This window comes from Podarcis liolepis (assembly GCF_965112155.1).
Source record: "Podarcis liolepis genome assembly, chromosome: 12".
In the NCBI taxonomy this organism is placed as follows: domain Eukaryota; kingdom Metazoa; phylum Chordata; class Lepidosauria; order Squamata; family Lacertidae; genus Podarcis; species Podarcis liolepis.
In genome coordinates, this window is record NC_139563.1 from 32,475,532 (window position 1) to 32,498,074 (window position 22,543).

General features: G+C 41.2%; 1 protein-coding gene across 1 annotated transcript in view; it reads right to left on the reverse strand.

The window, feature by feature from the left end:
• Nucleotides 1-15,491, reverse strand: part of MEOX2 (mesenchyme homeobox 2) — a 63,366-nt gene extending 47,875 nt beyond the window's left edge. Inside the window, exon 1 of the mRNA XM_083468520.1 lies at nt 14,357-15,491. Coding sequence (XP_083324646.1) covers nt 14,357-14,909 — 553 coding nt within the window. The 5' untranslated portion in view covers nt 14,910-15,491. The remainder of the gene's footprint in view (nt 1-14,356) is intronic.
• Between the last annotated feature and the right edge of the window lie 7,052 nt (nt 15,492-22,543).

Below are 22,543 nucleotides of genomic sequence, written 5' to 3' on the forward strand. Positions count from 1 at the left end.
ATTTCAGTTCTCCAATTTTCCAGTATTAAATTCAGTTACACACATTTCCACAGAAATTTGCTATTTTTCTTTTTAAAATTCATCAGCATTCTGGTGTGAATTTCTCCTAATCAACAGATATATATATTTGCATGTAACTTTGCCTAATGTACACATTTTGCCAAGAAAGTTCCCCTAACACATTTTTGAATGCTATCTTCACTAATACTGTATATGCATTTCATGCGCACACTTTACGTAAGCATGTACGTGTATATGTACACATTACTTGGCTGCAGATCTGCACTGCAAAATTCATAGAAGTTCAAATTTTGAAGGTTGACTGTGTTTTGATTTGGTTATTTCTAGGAGTGCAGGTTCAATAGGTTTGCCTTTAAATGAGAACTGAATTGAATTCCTCCCCCTTCCCTAGCTAGAGGCAGATTAAAGTACACAAGCTGGATCATATGAGGAGGGTCGTTTTTAAGGTACTATGCCATTTAGGGCCTTAATAGTTAAAAAAGGAAAATTGATCTGAATACAGAAACCAACTGTAGATAATAAATATGATGCACTCTGCTGCCTCCAGTAAATATCCTGGTGTTCAAACTTTGAACCAACTGAAATTTCTGGATTGTCTTCTAAGGTAGCCCAGGGCAGAACACATTACAGTAATTTAACTGTGAATGACCGAGGCAGTGTCTGATTATTCATGTCCTAGTCTCTTCCAGGTAATATTACTGTAAAGGGAAACCAGAAGAAGGAAGGCACCAATAATAGGAAAAGAGGAGCAGGGGGAAGGAGAGGAGATCTCAACGGTACACAAAAACAAAGGTTTTTGTTGGCCCAACATGTTTTGATATACACTTTTTTCAGGAGGACTTAAAAAGCAGGTGACTCCCCCCCCCTTTGGGGTGCTCAGTACCAAATGATTTGATTACATAACTCACTAGAGAACAGTGGTACATATTTCAAACCATGTTGGACCAATAAAATCTTTATTTTTGTGCACCCTTGAGATCTCATCACTCCCCTTTTTTCTAGTTAAATTACTGCAATGCCTCTACCCGGGTTTGCCTTTGAAGGCAGTTTCAGGAATTTCAACTGGCAGCACGAAGAGAGTGTTCACTGACAAAGCACTCTTTGTTTTTATTGCCGTAGTTCAATAACTGAGAAAATATTTTTGTTTTTTGTTAGCAAATGCTGTGCTTGACTAGTGGTGGGGGTGTGAATCATAATTAACATAAGATTAAAATACATGAAAATATAGTGTTATATGGGATCATTGCAATTTGCATCCACTTGCTAATTAGTCCACCTGTTCAAATACTCCAAATTAAAACCAATTTACTTAGGGCTACGTAAACCCGCAGCTTCTATTAAAGTTTTAATAGAGTATTAATAAATTCAAAAATAATAAGATATGAAAGGAGAGAATATTTATATTTTACACAGCACACTCACAACGACAACTTCCACATTATCTTAGTGTTTTCCCCCAAACAACATCTGAAGTTGTGACAATGTAGGAACCCAGGATTCACCATTCACCTGAGAGATAAAGGGAATGTCATGCTATAGCCATTTATTGATCTCAGTAGAACTTACTCACAAGTAAATATGTTTAGGGAAATAGATTACCGTATTTTTCGTTCTATAAAACGCACCAGACCACAAGACGCACCTAGTTTTCGGAGGAGGAAAACAAGAAAAAATATTCTGAATCTCAGAAGCCAGAACAGCAAGAGGGATCGCTGCGCAGTGAAAGCAGCAATCCCTCTTGCTGTTCTGGGTTCTGGGATACCTGCACAGCCTGCATTCGCTCCATAAGATGCACACACATCTCCCCTTACTTTTTAGGAGGGAAAAAGTGAGTCTTATAGAGCAAAAAATACGGTAGTTTTCAAACAGATGAGTTGTGTTCAGCATTTATTGACCTGGCATTTATTTTAAAATATAATGCACCAGCAAATTTATTTCCTTTTGTTTGTGCAAATGGGACACTTACATGATCTGGCAGCCCATTTATGAAAGTATGCTCTTTTATCAATGAATCTAACTGGACCTTTGCATCTTTACTCAGAAGTAAGTTCCACTGCCTTCAGTATAGCAGCCTTACAATTTCTCGCAGGAACATAGTAATCTTTTCCAGAAAATGCACACAAAAGACTCTAATTTCTCTAGTCCTGGATATTTTGACTTCAAAGCCAGCCCAGTGTCTGAAAGCAAAGACTCTTAACTACAGAGCCAAACATTTGCTTGCCCAAGAAAAATATACAATTATAATACATTGATCAATCATCCTATTATTTAAATTTTGTCATATTATTGCTATGATCCCAGAATTTTCAGTGTTCTTCATTTGCACACACGGCAGTCTTTTTTAAAAAGTTCGAAGCATCGTATTAATAGACGTAAAATGCTTCAATTAACATGAACATGTTTCTTTCATATATATCCCCCACCCAGCTTTCTGTTGTATGTTTATACAGAAATCTTATACGGGGCAATCTTAGCATTTGGTATCCAAACTGCTAGTATTGTTGCGGTGATCATGCTGTGCTGCAGTGACTCACCATAGAGAATATGCAGAATAAAATTTAACAGGTTCCATTATCAGCTTGATTCAATGATGGTCTAGGAAAACCAGCTTTATTGCTGTGACTAAATCCACCTTAGTACACACTCAGAATTGCCAACTGAAAGAATGAGCAGCAGGACTCTTAATACCTATGAAAAATACAGTTTGGCTGAGTTACTATGCTTAATTCCACTATCTTCTAATCTTTAATCATCCATCTCTTCAAAGGGTTCCTGTATTTTTCTTAGTATTTTAGGAAGCCATTCAAACTCAATATCCTCTGGGGTGCGTGGAGTTTGAAATACAGTGGTACCTTGGGTTAAGTACTTAATTCATTCTGGAGGTCCGTTCTTAACCTGAAACTGTACTCAACCTGAAGCACCACTTTAGCTAATGGGGCCTCCCGCTGCCACCGCGCTGCCAGAGCACGATTTCTGTTCTCATCCTGAAGCAAAGTTATTAACCTGACGTACTATTTCTGGGTTAGTGGAGTCTGTAACCTGAAGCGTCTGTAACCTGAAGCGCATGTAACCCGAGGTACCACTGTAGAGAGATTTCTGGCTGAGCTGGGATGAGCCTGGGCTCAGCCAAAGCCATACAGGCCGAATTCTTTCATCCACAGGGCTGGCCCTATGATGAGGCAGAGTGAGGCAGCTGCCATGTGGGGAAAAGTTGTGACAGCCATGTGGCCTGTACCCCCTACACTATCCTGCTGCTCTCAAGTGCGGTGGGCTATATTTTCCTTTCACCAGTATTGGATTAAGATTAAATTGCCAGTCCAACTGTCTTCTGTATGGGCCTTGGGGGAGGACGCCATCTTGTCCTTTGCCTCAGGCAGCAAAATGTCTTGAGCCGCCCTCTTCATCTTGTTAAGTGTCAGCTCAGCTGGGGCTCAACCAGGTAAGCTGAAGGCGGCTGAGCTAAGTCTCCAAAAAGGGGTCTCGTATAGGATAGAACAGGGGGAGACTTACTCCCATCCCAAACACTATTCAGCTTGGTCACATGACCTAGCAATCCAGTGGAAGCTGCACTGCAAAAAGGATGGCATAAGTTAAATTAGTTTAAAGGCTTGTTTCCCCTCTCCAGGCTCAGGTTGGCTCAACAGCCAGTTGCCCTGCTCCTGAATGTAGTTTGGAATGTGTTGGTTCCCTATTCTTTTGGATTGCTCTGTCCATTGAAAAGACAAAGGCATTTGTGATATCAGAACTCCTTTGATATCAGAACACAAAGGTCTATTTAACTGAGAGGTTATGTTTATTATTTAAGATACACAAAGCCGAAATCAAGGACATTAAAAAAACGTTGTTTCTAATTTAATATGTTGCTTACATGACATAGGAAAGTGTTTATAGTTTCCCTGGTTACAGGAGATCAATAGCAAAGAGCAATTATAAATCAAAATCCTCCAGTGTCTTTTTTCCAGAAAGCACAGCATGGAAACCATGAAGGACAGCTTTGATAATTTCAAACTGAAGACAAGCAGACAACATAATTACAGCACAACGGTAACCATGTCTACTGAGAAGTAAAACCTATTCCATTCTCCCAGGTAACTGGACTCAGGATTGCAGCCTTAGGGAACAATCCCCAAACCACACTACTGCAGGAGGGTTCTGTTGCCATAAAAGTCCTTGCTGCACTTGCTGAAAGCACAGGCAGTCAGGAAGCTACCATCTGCAAAGTCAGTAGAAACCACCAACCCACTCAACAAAACAGGTCATTATGGGGTCAAGAAAGAGCTGGCAGTAGATCCACTGGTTCAAAAGCTGGCCCATAACCAGGTGAGGAGCCTGGCAAAATCTCCTGTATTTTTGAGAACAGAACATGAAAAGAACGGTCTCACTCCCTGCTCCCAGCAGAGATGTTTTAAAAACTATCCATATATTCCTTTTTATGCCATGACCACTTTAGCCTATTTTGAAAGTCTTTCTTAGAGGAAGAAACATCCACTGTATTGTGCACATCCATTTATTTACTAGATTTTAACACATGCACATTGCTGTAATACTCACTCATACTGGGAATAACAAGAAGTTTCTTTATGGAAGTCTTGATGTATAACTACATTGTTTCCACCTGTCTACACACAGAGAAAGCTACTAGATTTCAATTCCATGACAAACTTTGGAGATTTTTAAATACATTGTTGACGATGAGCTACACAGCACAATTTTTCTCCTTTTAAGGGAGTGATGTGGTAGGCTCAATTTCTGGTGCAAATTGTAGTTCTCTTGTCAATGCTGAAAATTATTATAGACCCACTGATTTACTATCTACCTGGGGAGGAGGGATTATTAGTGGCTGCTTTACAACCTCTTGAGGGGTCAAGAAAAGGACTGTACAAATATGTGGATAACTCGCAAAGAACAGCACCAGCATCTGGTGGTGCATAGTATTTTCATTCATATTCATTTTCAGTGTACTTAAGTTAGTCGTGCCTCTTGATTCTACTCTGATTATGACTTACTTGGGTACAACCTTGCATGTGCATTCATTAGTTTTTCCTCCTGTCATACCAGAAAGAAGTTTCTTATTAGCAAAATCTTTTCCTTTTAATGCTTATTTGGCTTCCAGGGTAGTTTCCCTGGGTGGTATTAGTTGAATCCAAGTATGTTCTTCGGAAGCTGGCTTCAAGCACCAGGCCTGCTGGCAGACATGTTACGAAGATGTCTGCAAACGTGACATGAGGGTTGGCAACCCTGCCATGTGAGAATCTCTTGCAGACAATGGCGGCGCCTAGAGACAAGTCAGTTGGGTCATGCCTCCATAGTAATGACCAGAGGAGGAATGTCTGCTGGGAGCAGCGCAAAGAGAAAAAGCACCAAGGTACATCTGCAGTAGCACAACTGGGCACCTTCATCTGCCCCAGCTACAATAAAACACGTTTCTCCTGTACTGGTCTCTACAGCCACAGCAGGCACTGTAACCTTCCAACAGTTTGACTTCACCCCCAAAGGTGCACTCCTCCATTGTTTCCCAAGACAGATAGATGGATGCCAACCAATTTTTAGTTATTTCAATGAGGCCATTAAAACAATCTTGCAAATTATTAATTTTGTCTCTCAAAAAACAGCATGAGCTGCAGTGGAGTAGATCCAAATGGGAAAGGATAGCTACTGAAACTAATTCAAATATCTTGGTTTCCTTGCTGTTCTTCTACTGTTTTAAAGGGGTTCTGCAACTTCTGTAAAAGCTGCTTTAATGCTGGCAGACTGAATGATAGGAGGCACAGGCCCCTTCTACTGTAAACAACCATGGGTTACACGCTCATTAGGAATATACAAACATTAAGCTTTGGAGTTAAAGCCTTTGTACTACTGCCTCTGCATAAATACTAGCACGTTTTAAAATAATATTCTGCAGTAAAGAAAATAAATAAACTCTCCACCCTTATTCTCCTGGCTCACCTCACCTCCTACCGCTATTCTCCACCTGTTGCTGAAACTGAAGGCATATCCCAGGTTCACTAAAGCTGAAATCCCAACAGGATCTCCATCTAAAATAAACTTGTTTATTAATATTGGGTTTAATAGCAGAAGGAAAGGACCATCCTGCGTTTTCTGCACCCAAACAGAACCCCTAAGTCCTACAACCAGGTTCAGTGCTGAAAGTCAGATAAACTCTTTCCTACTTTACTTGCTTTCGAATGGCTAAGCCAGTTTACTGCATTAAAATATATTAAAAATGAAGAGCTTCATCAGACTTATTTTTTGGAACCATATTAATAATAAATCCCAAATATAGGTATATAGGGAAATAGGTATTTCATCTAGTACAGAAAACTGGCCCTTGTCAGTGGGGAGAAGTGGCTGTTGCCCCTCTTCTTCCCCTTATATCACCAACTGCTATTGAGGATAATCCCTGATCTCTGCGCAAACCTCACATATGCCAGTAGGTTTGCTCAAAACAACAACCTATTTGCAGTTGTTAACATTATTTGCAGCAATCCGCATAAGATTTTCTTCTGAGCACAAAGCAAACGGATAGAGTTGCATTTAAGCAGCCGCTGCTTACTATGGTTGACTGTTCAACCTGGCTTTTATATGACGGTTGGAGGGAAAGAGTACAGGGTAAAATAAAATCCATTGTTTTCATTATGTTTAAAATACAGTGGAAACTATTTGTAATGTTTAGAAATTGGCCTATATAGCAGATTCCCCCCCCCCCCGGAATTTTCTATTTTTTAAAAAAAACACTGCAATTTGTCCTGACCCTAAAAATATTAAAGAATGCTCAATTTGCTATGGTTCTGTTTTCGCTTGCCAATATGACAACAGATAAACAGAAGTAAAGATAAAACAAAAGGAATTTAATTTGTAAATGATAGACGCAAAATTATTCTGGACCAGCAGTATATATAAAATTATACTGTACCACTGTAAAGGTACACATTTTTCTTTAATTATGTCTTAAATGTGCAATTGTCTCAATGCAACTTTGCTTGGGTGTGTTAGTAGCCAGTTCAGATTAAAGATGGGGACTTCTTGGCAGTTACAGGCAATTTTACTACAAGACAAACCCAAACTAGACAAGCATTCGAATTCTATAATGCATAAAAACAGAAGGTAATTTGAAGTGTCAACACATAAGCAAAACTTGCCTTTGTCTTATATGGTCTCATCCTGAACTACGTAATCTCATACTGTTTGCACAGGCCATGTATTATCTCCTACCCTGATTTGTAAAATTAAGTTCAGTTGAAATCCATGTACTATTCTTCCAAGCAAATGAGATTATACAGCACAATCTTTACGCAAGTTTACTGAGAAGTAAGGATCCTTCCAGACTGTCATTGTTTGCAGGGGAGATTCAGTTTCATACTGGCAAATTTAGCTTACCCAATTATAGTGGATCGGGAAGTCTTCCACAACATATCCTTTCCCCTGAAAGATCAGACCTTCTGAGATAAGGAGTGTTGGGGAAATGCATTGGAGAGTGTGGGATAACACTTGTTTTGGTGCAACATCATCTAACCTCCTAGTAAATAAATCACAAAGAATGCTGAATAAACAAGTCATCTGGAAGCGGTGTAGTCCAATGGAATGCAGTGAGGGCTATTCTCTAGGAAGTGCGTTCAGAACACAACCTCCAAATTTTTAAAATTAAAATTCCAAAAGTATTTTAATGCACTTCAATTATTTTAAAGCTGTTTTGATTTATCATAGGGAAAAGTCAGAAAAGCACACAACTTGTTTTTAGTACCCACATACGCTTTTGAACTGTGCTTTTTTAAAAATCATAGTTTCTTACACCACATTATAAGACAAGGGACATGGTGGTTAGATGTTGAAACTAAACATTAAAAAAATCCTATGTATACATGCAAACAGCCTAATTCAACCTGAGGTTCCACAATTCCCATCATCCCTGATCACTGGGCTGTGCTACTTGGAGCTGATGGGAGTTGTCATCTAACAAAATCTGGAGGGTACCAGGTTGAGGAAGACTGCTCTAGAGTATGTCTCAAGTTGTTCTTTGGAAAGTAGTGGGTTTTATCATTCATACAGCATAGTTCCAAGTGTGATCGCACTGTGTTCAATGGAGGTTACTCCAAAATAACTGAGCACAGAATTGCACATTGATTCAAAAACCACTTCGTACTAAAATGATGTTATCTTCTAATGCGTAATTATAATATTCGTGAAAAGCATTAGAAAAATATATTGTAAATAAAAATGCCTTGCTTAGAAATTTAAACTAATACAGTGGTACCTCAGGTTACAGACACTTCAGGTTACAGACACTTCAAGTTACAGACTCCGCTAACCGAGAAATAGTACCTCAGGTTCAGAATTTTGCTTCAGGGTGAGAACAGAAATCGTGTGGCGGCGGCACGGCAGCAGCGGGAGGCCCCATTAGCTAAAGTGGTAACTCAGGCTAAGAGCAGTTTCAAGTTAAGAACGGACGTCCAGAATGAATTAAGTTCTTAACCCAAGGTACCACTGTATAGCATTTCATATTTTCATATTAAGAATAATTATTAGCCTTGCACTATAATTATAAGCATATTCAAAGTAATATTCTTTGCCTCTAAAAGCAAGTACTTGTGTTATTTGTGTTTTGACTCACAAAAAGAAACTCCAACCCTAAATGTGTCCATCCTAATCTAGAGCTCCATTCGATATACATATAAAGTTCAAGGAAACATGCAGTTTCCACTTTCAGGAGCTCCGAACTTATCACAGAGGCGCACACTCTGATAGGTGTTTCATTCTATTCTAAATGGGAAATCCCTTCCTTGTATGTTTCAGAGTTCCATACGCCCAGCAGAATACCCGCACATACAATGTGCTACTAGAAATAAATGCTACTGTAATCAATGGGCCTTATTTCCATATCCCACATTTTGGATTTGAGTTAGCAGGGCTGGCCCAATGCATTTAGCTGCCTCAGGTGGGAAAGCAAGTTCTCCATCCCCATCAAGGTTGACCAAGTTATTTTGGTACTTGAGGCAGAAACTCCCATAAGCACCCTTTCAGCCTCCCCGGCAATAACAACACAATAAATCACATAATAGTCAATTTGCTACCATTTCATGATACCCAATATCAGTTGTCTGAAGAAGCTGCCTAATGGTAGGATTTGTATTTGGCCCTGTATTTGTAGGAATTGTTTTAAAGTTACTATGTTATCAGCGAAATATTTGATTAATTTAATTAAGCCAAAGTTTTGACCCGAATCAAGATGTATCTGCAATACAGTCATATCTGTTTAGAATCCTACAGCAAAACGCAGTAAAGCATCGCTTCCTCTCTCTTTCATTGTGATAACTAGTTTACTTTGGGCTCATGTACATCGGAAAGCAACCCCGAAGACTACAGGAAAAGCTACTTTTGAATTCAGGGAAACTTTCAAAAGCAGCTTGTAATAATATGGCGTTGTAGTCTGCTGCTCAAAAGGGCTGGGGGTGGGGGGGGAAATACCACTGGGCACACATATGGCCTTGGCTGGGGTTAAAAGAACTAATTTAGGTATGCCAAAGGCTGGGACATGTGGGGATTTTAATTTCTTCTTCTTCTTTGAGCACCAGACCACCCATTGTGCCATATAAAATGTGCTTTTAAAAGTCCCCTTAATTTCAAAAGTGGTTTGCCATTTGGCATGGGGAGGTGATGTTTGAGAAACACAAGCCCAATGTCCCCCATGAGAACGCAGAACGAATTGTGCTATTCTTCGGATTCTAGCTCTTAAGATGCGCCTATATCGTATCTTTGGATCCTGGCCTGTAGGATTCAGTGTTTTTGTTCAAGATGAATGATATGTTGATAATAATAATAAAAACCAAGCATAATGAACAGATTACCTCTGTCTGAAAGAAAAACACACATAGTAAATATATTGTGCTTGTACTGTAGAAGCATGCTGAAAAGTTTGAGAACTCGGATGAATCCGTTATGCTGTGTATGCATGCATGTGTATATACACCAAAATGCTTTGGAGAGTAATCATTAAAACAACAAAAAATTCACACTATTAGCAGGCATTTATCGAATCATTTTCTCATGCGTGATATTTTTAATAAGTACGCTGGTGCATGTATTTTTAAAGGCATTTCTTGGAAATTATTGCAAATATTTTGGAAGTAATCCATCAAATGCACAATGTTTGGAGTTTATGCAAGACTCCAGGTCACTTAATTGAAATTGTGCAACAGTAGTACGTACCAGGTTCTAAACAGATTATTACAGAATTACCAGTCATTGATTCCAATGGATTTAAGGATACCTAATTCTGTGTGGTTAGGATAGCATGTGGTAGTTTAAGTTTGGATCTCAGGGTTGCAAAACAGTTCATGAACATGGAAAAATAGTTTCATCATTATTTTAAATAATTAAGAAGCTTTCCCAAATAGGTATAATGGGGAACAAATCCTACTGATGCCAATGGAAAATAAGTAAGGAAATGTGTTTATTCATCAGTTAATAATGTAGGGAAGTCTAGCATCAAGGTATATGGAAGTGATCAGCAAAACTTACAATATGCAGAGGATATTTTATAAGCCTTCCTTGTTATCATTTGTTTACTTTTGGGATTAATATATTTAATATTACTGAAGAATAATTTCTGTTTCCATATTGCCCACCCTTCCTCAAATTCTTAGTTGGCACAGCATTCAACAGTTTGCAAATGCCTAATTTTGTTGCCTGTATTAAATGAATTATAAGAACAGACTTGGAGACTTTTATTTATTTATTTTTTAAATGTTTTTTCAACATGCACTTTCTTAAATATGTAACTGTTATTATTCAAAATGCTATCAAATAATATTTCCTTTTTAAAAAAGTATTTCCATATTCTTATAAAATTGCTTTCTTATTACATTTTTCCATTCAAGTCTCCCTGATAATATCTGATATTTAAGAAGCTCTAAGGGCAGCTTATCAGGTGGGTCAAGAAGCAGTCCAAAATAAATAATAAAATGATTTACATTTCAGACTCCATCTTATTACTTATAAGGCAAGAACCACTGAATTAAACAGGCCTGGCTTGATTATAAAGCGCAAGTCCTTTGTAATAGTGAATTGCTTGTATTCATCTCTAACTATAAACTACATTTTAACCAACAGTGAAATAAAGATAAGTGTAGACAGAAAGCTAGAGATGAAAATTATTTGGTACACTGAGGCTTAATAAGGATTCATTTTGCATGACAGATCAAAGAAATAAATGTTAAATAAAATGAATAAAGGCTTCTATTTGGCCATTGTTATCCTCATTAACATAGGTGAATTAACTCCCGCATTTAAATTTAAATTTGTTTGCAACATATATCCACAATTATTACACAAATGCTCAGCACTACAGTGTTGAATTCAGAGGTTTTGATATGAAAGAGGTGCAGTGATGGACGGCACAGATCATTTAAAAGGAAAGAAGTTAAACTGATTAAAGATTGTTGTTTTTCTCATGCTAGGTTATATTACATCAGCAAAAGATACTATCAAAAGGGAGCTACTGCGGACACATGGAGGAACTGTCAGCAGTTGTCTGCTAGTTTTGATGACTGAATTTCCCATCATGATATCATGTACAGATCATGTTGGAAACAGATGACAGTTTCCTGTGATGCTACTGCAATCAGTCAAATACAGAGGTCCGTTAAAACTGTTGAAAGTCGATACAAGACAAGGGCAAAAATTAAGTCTATTCATTGCTCTGCAAAGGTACCTACTGTTGCAAGTTATAACTACCAGTGTACCAAAACAAAATTGCATTGCTTTTGCTACTGCTAGGATTTCTAATGGAATAAAAATTTGTACAACAGTGATGCCAGATGAAGAAAATTACTTACAATTGTTCATTGTCAGCACCACTGTAAATACACGCAGATACATTTTGGGAAAGACTCTACGGAGTTCTTTGGGATATAGCGGTTCTAACAAATGCAATGGTCTAATTCATGCCTATTTAGAATCTACACCTTAGGCATTGCCCTAGTTATTTGTACATAAAATTTTTCTAACATACAAGCGTGATAGACATATGTATAGGTATTAATCCATAGGCGTTCATGTTTCAAGGAAAATGAAATAGCAATTTGAAATCTAATCTCGATTCGTATGGGAAAGTGACCCCCCACAAAAACCATTATTTCAATTATGTCAGAAAGATGCACCGATTTGAAGCAGAAAACAAAAAATATATAATTTACATATACTGAATAAAATACTGCCAAAAAAACCTTTTGAAATGTTCAAAACTATGTAACTGGACTAATTTAAAATTGGTATTTGCCATCGATTGTTAAGCATGTTTTGTTACATATACTGTTCTGAAATATACAGAAGCCATCCGTAGGCAACATTTGCATAATGAAGTCTATAATAGTGAAGAATTTCAATAATTTAGTCAAATTTATGCCAGCAATCTTATACAGATTACTGGGAAGTCAGCTTCACTAAATTGCTTTTTCTAGGTAATGTTTGATATGACATGGATCTAAGGCTGTAATCCTAAACAGTATTCCTGTTCCTATAAATACATTTAGGATTGTGTTTTACTTTGTGTTACTTGTATTACAGAATATTACTCACTGCAACTCAACTTTAAATATATGAGTTTTTGGATTTCAATAAAAGCTAAATATAAATATTTCCCTTGAATTGTGATGAGCTGTTTTCTTAACATTTTGCATTGTAAGAAGTTTTTCTTCTTATTCTTCTGCCAATTAAAAATTATATCTCCTTGAAATAATAATAATAAATTACCAACTTACACATGTGAAAAAATGTAATTACTCACTCTTTATATAAATATACAATTTCTGTTTGCAGATAATTCAGTGTTCTCAGATCAACAAGACCTTTTTTCCCATAAATCGCAAGATAGAAATAATAAGAAACTACAACACTGTAAAATAATTGGCACAGAAAATTGCTCAAAAAGGATAGAAAACTACAAAATGTAGGCAATTTCAAATATGAGGTTTCTACTACTTATTCTAGCAATTATAAACAACACAAGACAAGGTCAAGGCTTTCCTTGTGAACTTTTCATACTGTCTGAACACGCCTATTACTTTCTCTTTCTAAGCATTGCTTCATTTATCTTCCCCTCTCTCTCTCTCTCTCTCTCTCTCTCTCTCTCTCTCTCTGTGTGTGTGTTTTGTGTGCATGTGTGTGTGTGTGTTCGTGCACAAGCACATCTTACCTTTAGCAGTTTTACTATGTGAATGACATCTTTCATTTCTAGCTTCCCACTTGGAATTTTGTAGCATATTTAAATCAATTTACAGAATCACAGAATTTGTTGTAGAAGATATGCAATCCAGATAAATGCACATGTCAAATTTAGCTTTAAAACTATAGGACATATAAAATAAACTCTGAAGTGAATGAAACTGTCATGTAAATGCATCTGATCTCAGAATACCACTAAATTTAAATATATTGAATTTACTTTCAAGTAAATGTCTTAAGAACTGAAATGTAATTGCAGAAATTCTACACTTTTTGCTATACATTGTTATTGATCAAAATTGAAATTCACTTCTATTTCTTTCTAAATAATGCTTTATGCTCTTTATACAAGACTATGTACGGTATAAAAAGTGGCATTTATTGTGGGTATTTAAATAGTATACATACTATTCGGTTTGTAGTCTGTACCTGAAGAAGTTGCACTATGTGTATGATATAATTTACATTGTATCTATTACACAAGTAGTACTGTAAACATCTGAAACATGTACGTCTAATTTATCAGTTTATGTGCTTTTCAGAGGTAGGAATCTCATTTTAGACATAAAACTGTTTACATATTTGTGTGTAACCCTCTTAATCCATAAAACCAACCAAAAGAATAACTACAAACGTCTTCCAGGGATAGAACTTGCCTCCAATTGTGCAATGGTTCGGTTATATATCAGGCAGCCCTAAAGAGAAACGGGCTCCATGACTGCTCGTGGCGCTTCTTCCAAAAGCGCGCAGCAGCCTGCGACCCTGAACAGGAGGGAAACAAAAATCTGGGGAAAGGAGGACTGAATGGAAACCCTGGTGTCAGAGATGCCAGATTCCGAAGCAAGTCTCTCCACCCCGCCCCGCCGGCCAACGATTTTATGGTCCACCACCTGATGGTCCATGCATCTCTGCCCGCGACGAAAGGTCTAGAAGGCGATGCCATGCGCTCTCCGCGTCTCCCCAAAGGTGACTTAACCTCACCAAAGAAGCGCACCAAAGATGAAGCCACTTTCTCCGCCAACAGCCCGATCCACCCGGGGGTGGGTTTCCCCTTTTCGACTCCCGCACCCACCCACCTACCCACCCACCCAAGAAAAGACACGAGGGGCCCGTTTACCTGAGCTGTCGCTTTTCCGCTTGCCCGTGCGCTTCTCGGTTTCCACCGGGGACAGCGCCTGCCTGCCATAATCTCCCGGAGCGCACGCCGTCCCCGTCGGGGTGCTGGTCCCCAGGCTGGATGAGTTCGAGCACAGTCCCGGGGGGCTACTGCCCAGCTCCGGGGGTCCACCCGAGTCGGGCTGCAGGCACAGGCTGTGCCTGGCCGAGGCGGACGGCGGCGGCGGAGGGGGAGGCGGCGGCGAAGCCATCTGCGGAATGTGCCAGTTCGTCTGCAATGGCTGGTGTTGTTGCTGCTGCTGCTGCTGCTGCGCCTGGTGATGGTGATGGTGGTGGTGGTGATGGTGGTGCCCGCGGTGATGCTGGCTGCCGAACATGCCCTCCTCGCTGGGGTATCCCGCGATGATGCAAGAGGAGGCCGAGGGCGAGAGCTCCGGGTAGGACATGTGGTCGGAGCGGCCGTGCAGGGCGAGCGCCGACTGCGAGAAAGGGTGCAAGCCCTGGCCCGGGGCATGGTGCGGGCTGCGCAGGCAGCCGAAAAGCGTGTGATCCATGGCGGCGCGCAAGGCGGCCCCGCTGCCAAGGGAAGCCCGCGGTTCAAGAGGCGCCGGGGCGCTGCGCTCTCCTCCCAGCCAGCCACCCCGCAAGCCACCAGATGCCGCCGCCGCCGCCGCTGCGCGCTCGCCAATAATCCAGGGCTTGTGCGCCCGAGCGGGGCCTCGATCGGATGCTCCCGATCGGCGCGCGGTCCGCCGGCGGCAGAAAGGAGGTGGTCCCGCGCAAGTGCTCCGAGGGGGAAGCGGCTCGCCGAGGTTATAAATACAGGAGTGTGTAACGTGAGCCGGGGGCTGGCTTAGCGGCGGCGCGGCGGCACTGACCACATGCGAGCTGCCTCCGCGCGCCAGCCAGCCCAGCGGCCGCCCGCCCGCCCGCGGCTCCCCTCGCCCTGACCCCGGCTCAGCCTCCGAGGCGCGATCGGGAGGCAGGGCGAGCTGCGGCTGAGAGGGAGCCCCGGGCAGGGACAGGGGGGACCCGCTTCCGCTCCTCCGAGGCAAAGGGGGCCAATGGGGCAGCTGCTCCCGCCAGGGTCCCTCCTTCCGCCCCTTTGGGCCGGAGGGAGAGCGCAGATGAGCAGGTGCCACGAGGAGGAGGTTGCTACTCCCTATATCTCGGGGGCACAGCCATCGAAGGGAGGGTGGGACCCAGCCACTGGCGTAGGCAAGGAGGGGGCCAACTGCCTCCACCCCTAGATCAAGTAATAAAATATTGCTCCCCGCTAACATAAATCCTGGCTACGCCCATGGACCCAGTCTGGCAGGCCAGGGTGCGGAAGCCAAGGGGAGAGAGCCAGGATCTCCCTCCGGACAGCCGCCCAGTGCAAAATGGGATTGGGCCTTTGCGCAAGCAGCCGCCTGCCATGACTCTTTTGGTCCACATCTTCTCTCTGGGGGAGAGATTAGGGCTTGCTGCGAGTGGGGTTGGCGGGCGGCAAGACGTCTCTGGGGGCAGCCTTCCTGGGCCTGCTCCCTCTTAACAGGAGACCAGGACGCGCAGCCTCTTCTTCCCCACTGGCTTGCCCGTTCTCAGCCGCACTTCCCCATCAAGCCAGCCTTCCTTGCCAGGCCAACCCAGAAATAAAGTGGCCGTGTGAAGAGGCTGCCGAGAGCAGCCGGTGTCCCCCTTGGCTCATTTGCCTGCGCTCTCCCCCTTCGAACAGTAGAAGGCGGGATTCGATGGAGGAAGTTGCAGGGGCGCTTCCCACGAGGAGTGCGCCCTCAATCTCATGTGCGCCCACTTTCACACCCACACCAGGCGCCCCAAAGTTCCCCACGGGGGACTCTGTAGCTGGTGGCACTTCAGCAGACCAGTGCTGGGGCCTGAGCAGCTGGCCTATGGTCCTGATTCTAGCCCTGCTGAGAGGACACTTAGAAATCTGCAACAGGCAGCATTATCCGCTACAGAGTACCCATTTCACCTTGTCAAGGGTTTTATTTGTGCTTTTCTTATCTTTTGAACCAAGCTGAGATCTTTGGATAAAGGGCGGTATATAAATCTAATAAATAAACAATGGCATACAAATCCATAGAAATAGTACAATATCTGCCTTTGGGTTTAGAATCTAAGAAAACATGGCGAAAGGAAAAGGGGGTGAGGAGGGAAGAGGCAAACAAGCAAACTCAGGCACCAAATTCTTAATGTTACAAAATTCTTATAATGATGAGCTTGGATGGAAGTTTTGTGCTACACAACCTCACATATATATCCAGTGTCTAAAAAACAACAACCAAGAAGGGGGATGCCACATGAATATACAATGTTAACATCTACCATTATATGCTTCGTTGGCTAATAAAATTCTGTCTCTGTCATCCTCTCAAAAGAATTTCAAAATTTATCTCTCTGGTGCAGTATGTTGGCTAGTTCCCCATCCTCACACTAGTTAATTTGCAATATGGGGAAAGCAACGTAATCCCGGGGTTATAAGGAATACTGAAATAAGGTATGTGATCTGTGCTAAACAAACGTTGAGGTTCTCCCTCCTGGCTAAATTTTAGACTTCTCTCTCCCCTCCGATAGATGGGTGCACACACAATGGCTGTAGAACATGTACCAAGGATGGATTTATATGAAGTATGGTTGTGCTCTGTTTACGCCACTCTTTCGCCCAAACAGCATTTGTCACAAATGATGCACGAAATGTAAGCCTGATCTGAAGTGATGACAATATTAAATAGGGGTACTCTGTTTGGAAGGGAATGAAGTTTCATTCTTTCACCAGCCCTTATGAGCCTGGATGTGTATATATCAATAAAGTCGGTTGTATCTAACTACCGCTGAGAAGAGGCATCATCCCACTATCATTCTGGAGCTTTTAATTGTTTCTCTGGGACATGAATATTCTGTATATATGAAAAGTATATTATTCTGTATCTATGAAAAGTAGATTCTTGAGAACAAGACTTTCCTGCAACTCAGCATGCTTTTTGCACTTGCATGTCTCTCAAGAAATGCTTTGACAGAGTGAAGGGAGAACTTATCAGATGGATTGGAATCAAAGTTTACAGGAGAGCCCAATGTAACTTTTTTTTTTAAAAAAAAAGGTTTTGTGTCATCTCCTTCTTTCACTTCTTCAACTGGGGCATTTTCAACAAAGCGAAAACTCTCTGTTTGGGCCAATGTGGGGCCAAGCCTCAGGCCTATTTCAACAAAGTGAATACATTTCAATATGGCAAACAGCTGGTGATCACTTGCTTTATTGAGCAATTGCAGGTGTGGAGAATTCATTTTACGCTACGGTTACCCACACCTGCCCATTACTTGATCACCATCTTGATGGGCGTCAGCTCTGTGACTGGAGATTACGAATTTAGTGGCACGAAGCTGTGAGCAGGTTTCTCTGAGGCAAATTCTCCGCCCGCGAAAGTATTCTTAGATTTGCGTGATCCTAAGAGATAACTGTGACCACCTGAATCAGTTCGCTGGCTGTCAAACTGTGTCGGCTAGGGACCAATGACAAGAGATGAATCCTTCAGATACCTGACAACACCCCGCTTTCCCCTTGTAAATTTAGGTCGGTCTCTAAAATAGCTAACCCTCACGCGGGATCCAGGTAAGATCTATTGACATCAGATAGGTCCAAAAAGTATGGTGATCACCTCACAAAGGTGGAACTGCCTTTCCCTAGAGCTCTTTACAAAGAAAGGAAGAAGGAAGAAACTTTTGGCAGATGAGCCTTAAGCAGAAGGGAAGTTTCAGGATCTGAGCACTTAAATACTTCAGCTTGATTTGGGGCTGCTTCGAAGGGCTAGAAATAAATATGTGGAGGAATAAATAAACGCGGGTGGAGTAAGCAGAAACGAGTGCTTGCTTGAAGTGTACATGAAAGCGGGACCCTTCGGGGGAGGGGGCCGCCTTCGAGGCGGAGGCGCGTTTGGAGTCCGAGGCGCTGCGTCGCGTGAGGCAGAGCGCGGGAGCGACGAGGCGCAAAAGGCGCTCGAGCGCCTTCCCGCCTCAAGCGCCTGACGGGATTCCCTCGCCTGCCCAGCTAGGGGGGCGTGCAGTTGTCGCGCGCCTCTCCGGCGTCCCTGAGGCGCGATCTGATTGGCCGCTTCCCTTGCTTTCCCCCTACCTGACAGAATTCGAGCCGTCGTGCCCGACGTTGCTTGTTAATAATAACAGCAATAACAATAGCCAGAATCTCACCTAGAGGTGCGAGTGGGGCGGGGAAACCTCTTTTTCATGATAAGGTGCCATGGAAGCTGAGTTAACTTGACGTGAGGAACTGATGGTCATTTCGGCGCTCGAGTTCGACTGGGAAACAAATCATGGCTTTAGGAGGCAGACCCCTCACGACCCCTTATGTCAAAGCTTGTGACAAAGCGCCGAGTCTCTCCCCTCCTCCCGCTCCACAGAGCTGATTTCTCATCTGAGTAGTAAACAAAGATATACACAGGGCGCGCAAAAGAGGTCGCAGGTTCTTGTGCTTTCAAAACAAGGCATCCCGCCCTTCCCCATTTTACACACAAACACACGAGACAGTTTGTTCTGTTCCCTTTGGCGAGGGTGTTTGTATTGTCTCAGGTGTCAGGAGAGCCTCCGAGGGCGCTTCGAAACAGCAAACGGCAGAGACAGTTGAGCTGACCGCTGATAAGCAAACGATTTTTTTTTTTTAAAAAAAAAAGGGTTTCCCGCCTTTTCCCCTTCTGTGTTTGCGCTTGTGAAATCCCAAACATTTAGTCCCCCTTTGTAAATTCTCGGGCGTGTGAAAACGCGCGCGCTCTCTCTCCCTTTCCCCCTCTTTCTCTCACACAAGTCATTTTCATCTGCCAGTGGGGGAAAAAAAGGGTTGTATGAGATTTGCAAGAGGTAGTTGCTTAAACGGAAATTGAGTCCTATTTGTGGGAAATTAGTTTTGCAGACTTTCTCTCTCTTTTTTTTTTTAAAAAAAAGCCACCACCAACAACTAGAAGTTTTGTTCAGCAGCTGCTGCAGTTTGCCTCACAGTTTTAGACTGAGCTGGAAACCTGCAGCGCTCTGTGGCCGGTAAGAGTCTTTCCCACTTTTTTGAGATCTGTTTTCTTCTTATATTTATAACTATCTTGAAGCGTTTTTTTAAGTCAAGTGGCATTTCTCAGAAGTCCTCCTGGAAGGGCCAGCGGTGGCCATAAGTGGCTGGGCAAGGCCAGAGCTGCCCTTCCCCACCCCTTCCTTCAGGAAGGGGGAAAAAAAGAGGAAAATCTATGTACTCAACAATCTTGATGAAATATGTTGTGCCTTGTGTTTATCGTTTCAATATGTGCTCTAATATAGACCAAGGCAAAGGAAACACAATGGCTGGACTCTCCGCCAGCCGCCAGCCCCCTTTTTTTGTACTTGGAGCTGCTGTTTCTGGGGAAGAAGCCCTGGCCCCATCATGGAACATTTACCAACCATCTATTTAATCTAAAATAGATGAATATATAGGTATAATGTGGTACCAGATGAATCAAATTATGTAGTAGGATGAAACCAAGCTAACCTGAAATACTGAAGTCACTTGCTAAAATTCAGTATGACCAGAGTCATGTTAAGCTAACATTATTTAGGAAAACAAATAACAGGGGGATCTAAAGTCCCTTGGTATTTCAGGTGAGCTATAAACATGGTCCTAGCTTTCATCTCTAATAGGTGCGACTTCCCTTAATGTGGCCACTGATGGGACTAAGTTCTCTCCCCTCAAGTGTCAGATCTTAATGTGCCCTGAAATTTCTTCCCAACCTGTTGCTGTCAATCAGTCGCTGTGGATGTGGGACAAGAAGAATCGAAAGGGTGACTGCTCAGTTTGAGCCATAAAATGCTCCAAGCGGCTGGAACAGTTAACGTTCCAGATCAAAGGGAATATGAAATATGGCTCCTTAATTCTATCGTTCGGAAGGACGCCTGTCATGCTTTCTTCCTAATTCATTCTTAAGGCAAACCTAAAAAGGGTTTCGCAAATTGTATGTCAAGAGAAAAAGCAATAGACTGGACCACATTTTTCTATGTGTGTGGTTTGTGTGTGTAAAAGTCAGTAGATATCAGGGAAGGAAATAATAAAAAGACCAACAGTTGAATACTGCACAGATTTAAACATAATGCACATAATCAGAAGCTGCTTTCTTTTATTTTGTTTTCCTAGATATCGCATCAACTACCCTGCCCCTCTTCTGCCACCTCTTCATTTTTTCTTACAATCAAAACATTATTGTTTAAATGGAACGTATTTGCTAGTGCATCAAGCAAGCCATGCAGACACAAGCAATACAGTGTAAATGTTTCATTAAACAAAAGTGGATATATGCATATACTGTATCAAGGGATTGTTATCTGAATAATACGGTTACTTGTACAGCTTTTCAAATTAGGTTAATTAAATGTTAGATTTTTAAAATATTGATTGTTTAAAAAAAAAAATTCTAGACTTCCAACATTACTGATTACAGCAAGTCACGGTTTGCCTTTCTGGAATGCTTATTTGATCTGGCTCAGCAAGAAAATAAACTAGTGTCAGCTTTTTTATTATTACTCCAAATACATAATCATGGATCATGCAAACTATAAGAAAAAACAGTCTGCTAAATTTTCTAAACCTGAGATTAATAAAAAATTATCTAATAAGTAAACTGATTTCAAAAAGCAATATTTCCCAAAATGTATGGAAATTCATACATTGCTTCTTATATTCATAGCTTCTTATATTAAGTTGCAGGACTTGGTTCTGTTTAATATAGCTGTTTGCTTTATTGTCACAAAGGATTAGCATCTGAAATAGCATTAATTTATTGTGGTCTCCATGTTTAACTATGAATGTGTTTAATTTGCAATGGCTAGTTAGTGGCTGCCATTTAAAACTTTAAATCCAAAACTGTGACTTTTAAAAAATAATGCTGCTAGTAGGTTTCATGAAATGTACTCAGTACCACAAAGCTATTTGCCATCATTCATTAATTAAACCTTTATTATGTTGAATTGTGAAACATGTACTTTTTTTGTCTTCTGTCTACATTCACTGACTCCAAAAAATTACCTGGACATATTTGTTTCCGTATAACCTCCTGATGCTAAACACATGTACACAGGAATAAGTTCTGTTGATTCATTAGAGCTCAATTTAGATAAGCATGCTTAGTGTCACTGACTTTCACTCTGATCTTATGATCTACTGTGGAAGGCAAAAGGAGGATAATATCAAGTGTGAGGCTAGCTGCCATAATGTGCCAGGACAACAGTGTCAGTGTGGTGATGTATGCACCAACACACAATATATTGTGCTATTGGGAAAAAAAATCAGAGGGCACTGCAGTGGAAATGTTAAAGTTCTTACATGAGTGAGGTGTGGACAAGAAAGTGTCACGGTATTTAAAGGGAGAAGTTGGATAAGCTGAAACAGCCCTATCTTGTCCACACTGACAGGGCAATTGACTCCCTCATACTGAAAAACCCACACCATATATGCATATTGATCCATATGCATGAGTCTTACATACGAAGGCCCATAGCCAAACCTTAAAGAACACAGACTTGACTTATTTGGCATATTCTTTGCATAGGATGCAACTAGCTAGTGCCAATGTTTGTGCAGCCATAACCTTTTACAAGCATTCATAGGATGTGGCTACAAGTTTCTTATTCCCAGTTCCCACCAAAACCCAGGAATCATCACATGCAATTGAAATATTATGGGCCAGAATGATACATACAATTCTCATTTATTATTCTTTTAAACATCTTGTTCATACACTTTATTTCTGAAATAGGCTAGTCATCTAATTTCACACATTCCAGTTTGAAGATGGCTTATTATTTAGAAATATTCCTCTGGAAGAAAGAAAAAAAACCTACTGACAAATATCTTGAAACACTGGCTGTAATGAAAAATCTGTCACGCTGTCCATTGGTTTTGTTTTAATTCTCACAGGAAGCAACAATGTACCATACACTTGTAACTTTTGTGAAATTAATATCCATTAATTTCCATCCATATATATTGAGGCGGCGGTGCATTGTGGGTTGCAACCATGATTTCAACAGGCACCACCTCATCCCCACAGCTATAAATTGATACAAGACCTATAGTAATGGATGGGATTTATACAGTAGTTTTGGAATGCAAGTTATGAAAAATAATTAAATTGTGTATGATTATATAAATGTCAAGGTTTCAGGCTTG